At 28.1% G+C, this 6,112-nt stretch overlaps 1 protein-coding gene across 1 annotated transcript; it reads left to right on the forward strand.

Annotated features, from left to right (window-relative positions):
* Positions 1-1,007: 1,007 nt before the first annotated feature.
* LOC107449969 (uncharacterized) lies at positions 1,008-5,801 on the forward strand. Its single transcript, XM_016065664.4, has 2 exons — positions 1,008-1,293; positions 4,342-5,801. The coding sequence occupies exons 1-2, from the start codon at positions 1,211-1,213 to the stop codon at positions 5,015-5,017; spliced, it is 759 nt and encodes a 252-aa protein (XP_015921150.2). The 5' UTR covers positions 1,008-1,210; the 3' UTR covers positions 5,018-5,801.
* The last annotated feature ends 311 nt before the right edge of the window (positions 5,802-6,112 follow it).

Genomic DNA, 6,112 nt, shown 5'->3' on the forward strand with positions numbered 1-6,112 from the left:
AAAAAGTCCTCAACGAAGGCAAATTTCTCCCAATACTTGATCCAGGAGTTCTCTTGTCTTCTGGATTGGGTTCAAAATTACTAGGCTATGGAGTTGAACATTAGTAGTCATAAACCCAAAAATTGGGTCGGCTGTTCAACGACGGTTATATATATTATAAAAAAAAACTGACAGATAGACAAAAAAATACTTATTTTTTAATAAGTAGCAAGTAAGAGAAATCATCAAGGTGTGCTTGTTAAAAAAATCTTTTGTTTTTCTCAAATTACATCTTAGTTAAATTCACTTGGCATTAATAAAATAGATATGATGTATTAAAAAATCCGAACGAAATGTATTAAAAGAGGAAGGATCATGTTATCCTTATATTAATAAATCAACATAAGGTGCGAAATGAAGAAAAATGTGAACAAAAATAGAATATACACGATTCCAAAGTCATTCTATTTGCAAGCGAAAGAAAATTATATGTATTTTTGCAACAGTTAAAAATACCCTTAGTCGGAAAAATGTATGTAATAATCATATTTATAAGTTTCAATATAATTCTAAACCACTCATTATGGATATTCTTGTCTAATATCTAATTTATTTCTAATGTTTTTAAGACAGTAGATTATATTTAAAATTTGTAACTTATTCAGGTTGATTTTAACGACCTTATTTTCTATTCCCGTCGTATTTCCTGGAGTAGACAAAATATGTCTTAAATAGATATTCTTTTCTGGATATAAATGAAATATAAGCAGCCTTTGAAACTAACTCTATTAATATCCTAAAAAATTTGATTGGTAGAAATTGTACATAATCATTTCCCAAAAGTAAGATGGAGTGTGATCATTTTTACTTTCGACAAATCAAACGATTTTTTTTTCTTCTTGCTCATCCTTTTTTGAGCAAGTTTATCTAAATAGGAATGACAAGAAGACGAAATTGTCTTTATGACTAATATTTCTTTAAGAGACTATACACTATATATATAACACTAAAAAAGAAGTATGAAATACCAATATTTAAATATAGCAATGACAAACTTTTATTGCTACTCATAAAAGGCCTATATTTAATGGTTTTTTTATTTGACAATGCGTTGTTTTATTATTCGAAAACTGGAGTTCGAAGAAAACCTCTTAAGATTATTTCATTATTATTCAAAGGAGAGTTTATCAATGTTTTTAAGCTACTGGTTTTAATTATTTATTAAAAAAAAATGCAGAGTGCTTCTTCAAAAGTTGAGTGCCTAAGCTCATTGTATTTGAACACAATTAAACAGCCTGTTAAAAAACTGATTCTGTAAGTTCACATTTTGTATATATATTTGTATCTGTCAATTTCAGTGAGTTTGAAAATGTTAATTTGATTTCCCAATTCTTAATTTTTCCTTTGTTATTATTTTTCGTTGTTATTGCATGAATTGAATTCTTGTTAAGTGTCGATTAAGCTCCTTTACTCCATAACGTATTCTGTTATTTGGAGTCACTGCAAAGTTGAATTAAAATATTTAGTTTCGAACTAATTACTGAAACTTTAAACCCAATAACTGAAAAACCCGATTACTACTCCCACACTGTAAAAACTGTGGTGTAATAAATAGCTTCCGAAATTCAATGTTGATCAAACTAAAAATTTGTACGAAAGAACACTTTATTTTATGTTGACACCAGATCAAGCTTTCATATATACTTTAAAAGTTGTAATGAAATCAAAACTCCAATAATGCAGAGCACTTACATGCGTTTACACCACTCGCGAATTGTTTTCGCTTTTTAAAACGATTATTTTGAGGCATTTTATATATCGTCAGTTGATTGTTTACATTCAAGTACGAGATGACGTGAATTTGTTGTTTTGTTCACCGCTATCATTCAACGGCAGAAACAAAAAACCCCTGTAACAGAATGTATGTATGTTTTTAATTGTGTAATCAGAATTATCATGTTTGAATTTTTAAATGCCTGTCAATTATATTAAATAATTTTATAACTTTTTATATTCTGTTAAGCCTAATTCGAACTTTCTCTTGGCTATGCATATGTTCCATTTACAAACTAATTTTACTTTAAGAATTAATGTGTGTATGCATCATAAACTTGCTGTTCTCACCTTTAATAGTTGTTAAAATAAATTTACAGAATTTTATGTTTGCTATGTCTTACTGTTATTATGTACTTTCTATGAAGATTTGGCTGCTTTTTGGCATTATTCTAATGTTTGGAGTTTTGCGAAGTTAGAATAAAATATGGGATTAAACTAACACGGATATTTTTACCCCTTTTCCTCATAATTTTTCCCAAATTATCGATAATCTTTCTTTATTTTATTTATTCCAAATTATTTTGAATGTTAAAACACAAAATGTAAATTTTTTCCTTTTATAGCAGACATTTTGTTAAAAAAATAATTATGCTTCTTGAAAAATTTCATACATTTATCATTATAAACAAACCTAACGTAATATTCTACTCGAATCGTCCGAAGTACAGTTGCGTTTTCAGTGTGCAGTTCGATATCGAACAGTAAAGATATTGTTTTTCACACAAAATGTTCATAAAAATTCTCTAGAAGAGTTTAAAATAATAATAAAAAAATTCTTCAAAGAATGCAGCAGAATACTCGTAATAATAAATTATATACATAACAAATAAGCTATTCATATTAATCATACATTCCTCTTCGAAAAAAAAGAAACTTTTTGAATTTCCAGGGTAAAAAATGTATGGTCAAAACTACCAAAATATTTTAAAATTTACCGTGTTTCTGACTCTATGGGAACAACAAAAAAATTGTTAATATTTATTGAAATTGATAATGATTTTGGTAAAATTAACAATAAAATATTTTTTTTAAACATGTGATGAAATTTGGTAAATGGGATAAAATTTGTTTAGTTTATCATGATATCTCGGAGCACGACATAAAAACCAACAGATTAAATTTACTTTTCAAATGCTGTACTTTTTATTAAATATGTGGTAATAAGAACTATAATTTCGAAAAGTAGAATTTCTGGTTAACCATTACCATATGAACGGAACAATTACCAAATGAATGGTTTAAATACCGTTTATTTTTGTATTATTAACCAGAATTATGTTTTTTAAAATTTTTTGTTTATTTTTATTATTTGAAATGTCTTGAAAATACAATGAGGTAATTTTCTTAGAATTTCTTCATTTCTTCATTTATTTTTTTAACGGAATTGTCACAACCATACCATACGGTAATTTTACAAGAATTTTTTTCTGCGTGTAAAAAGTGTATTATATTGTTTATCACTGAAAAAAAAAAGATTCAATAGTGGAATTAAATTGGCTATTAGAAATGAAAAGAAAGAATATTAAAATTACATAAACTGATAAGGGAAAGAACTCAACTGTTCAGTGTATTTGGCAGCTCGTATTGGATTTTCTGGTTTCTTAGAAGAATAAAAATTAAAGAAGAAACGTTTATATATGATGGTAGCTAAATTTAGATTGCGAGTGATTGTTGTGATCACTTTTATTCTCAATATAATACGTTTTTAAATGTAGTTTACTATTTTTAACAACTGCAATTGCTTATGTATTTTGAGCGGAACTTTCTTCCATTAAATACTCTATTTTCTGATTTTTTTAAATTTCTTTTAAATTAATATGCAGTTCGTAGAATTTAGCGCTAGACATAGAGAATATTTCATGCAATAAACAAAATCCTGCTCTTTGTAAACTTTTCTTACCATATTTTTACTTTAAATAGACCAGAAAAATATAGTTCAAAATGTAAAAGCTCGTTGAACCGTAGGTAGCATCGTTTGCTTGTAAGTTTCTGTGTTATGTAATAATATGAATCCTCTTTACTTACAATATATTTTATTTTAAACCTAGAGGAAATTCTATAAAAAGTTCCAAAGTTTCTTTTCAAAGTTTAAAGTTTCAAACTGCTACAACAGCAATGACAGTCTAAAATCTATTTAAAAAAATTAATTTTATTTCTACACAGGGAAAAAATTCTGGTACTAGCGTACTGTATGATAATGATATTTCTAGTAACCCCCACCCCCATTGTTCTGGTTAATAAAAACAAAATACATTTTGCGTAAACCACTCATTCAGAATTTTTTCTTCCATATTGTAAGGTTTATCGAAAATTCTGGTTTTTAAAATTATAGTTTTATAGTATAATTACAGTCCTGTAGTATAATTATAGTTCACTTTTAGCTAAAAAATACAAAACTGAAAAGTAAATTTAACCGTTTCCATAGAGCCAGGAAAAGGGTAAAATTTACCATATTCTGTTTTTTTCTCAGTGTACAAATATAACTGCGTAGATTACTGCTTTCTTATGTCTCTATTTCTATTGCAGATTTACGGTAACCGAGCCCTCTTTTCAAAGCATAGTAAAAAGCTTAAAGTTTCTGAAGACTGTTACGAGAAATATTGATGATTTAGCTAATTGCTTATGGTCAAGACTTCAAGAAAAAACAAAGACTGAGAAAAATGAACAATATTCCAGTAATCAGAAGAAAACTCTTTCTGGCAGCATTACGAACAATGAGATAAACAAACGTTGCAATATGCCTTCCCACAACAAGAACAAGAGATATCTTGCTGTATTTCTGCTATCATTTTTAGGTCCTAGTGATAATCCTATGTCTTCCAACCAATCGAAGAGTAGTAGTTTTGACAGTGTAACTACAAGTGGAGCTGTGAGCTCAAAGTTCAAGTTTGGACTTAGTGTTATACAACAGACAAGCGGATCATTTTCGAAGTTATTGAAAAGAGACAATTCCCAACCTCTAATAAAAACTATGATCGCTCAACAGAGTCCAAAACAGAACCAATCAGAGGAAATTGTCTACGCTTTTAAATATCGAGTACAAAGAACTGTTAAAATCGTTGAAAGGAGGTTCGGTATTCTTGCACCACGATCAAAAAAGCCTTTTACTGTCCATGGAACAGCGATTAAAGCTATAAATAAATCAGCACAAACTTTCAACAAGGGTAACCTGCAAATAATTTTAACAGCTAATAAATTATGAAAAGACGCAGTTTCCGGACTCACTACCGTACAAATAATTGAACTACTACAAAGTTATGTTTCATGTACTGATATAATTTGCGTTCTGTGATAAATCTCAATTATTTGGAAACGAGTGGCTGTTCCAATAATTATTTAATGCCATGGTATTATTTAATACCATGGTCGAATTTTGGGCGCACAGTCTAACATAAAAAATGCGAGCTGCTATGTTAAATTATGTTTTGAATTTTTTTAAATCTATTATATTTATATTTTAAATTTTTCTGCTCGACTTTAAGCATTTAAATAACGTTGAACAAAAAAAAAGTAAATGATCGTCGATAGGTTTCAAAACCTACAAGCGCTTCAAAAACAGGCACCCATTCTCAAGACTTACCAGATGTGAATGTGAAGAAACAAAAGTGATTTATGCAATTTTGAAGGTAGTGAAGTTTTTAATCAGAAAAGGACGTGTATAGTTATGTACGTGCATAATATGTAATATTTTATAGTTACTAGCTTCGAATAATGGAATTTTGAAGAAATGAGAAATTGCTTAAAATAATAAAATTTCCATTCAAATACTTAATAGAAGAGGTTAATCAGTAATCTCTTAAATTTGGTGTATATTTAGTGAGTGTATTGAAATTATTTTATAATTTTGCTGTGTTTGTATAGAATCTAATATTTAGATTTATTTTGCGAATCGTTTTTAAGGCTTATTGTATATTTTTATTTGCTTAAAAGTAATGCATGAGTATAATGTAAGTGCAAAAAATGTGAAGTAAAATATTTAAAATCAATATTTTTTGCCTGTTTGCTTCGGTGGTTTAGTAAAATAAATAATTTTACATAAATTTTTCAGTACAAAATGAGGCTCGGGAATCCGAATCCGTTGAAAAAAAGGTATATTTATTAAGAGAAAGTACTTTTTTGTGTCTGATTTCGTAATTTAAAATATCGTCTGTACTAATTAATAAACATATTTGAGGTCAGCCCCTCGAACCTTTAAAATTGTATCCTACAGTGTGACGATCCAATCTTAAGACCAAAAGTTATTCAGGGTGGTCCGTTTTTTTATTTTGCTCACTGTACATTAAACAAGTATACTACG

The sequence above is a fragment of the Parasteatoda tepidariorum genome, chromosome 8 (assembly GCF_982258835.1).
Source record: "Parasteatoda tepidariorum strain Cologne lab strain chromosome 8, Ptep-v5.0, whole genome shotgun sequence".
Lineage (NCBI taxonomy): Eukaryota > Metazoa > Arthropoda > Arachnida > Araneae > Theridiidae > Parasteatoda > Parasteatoda tepidariorum.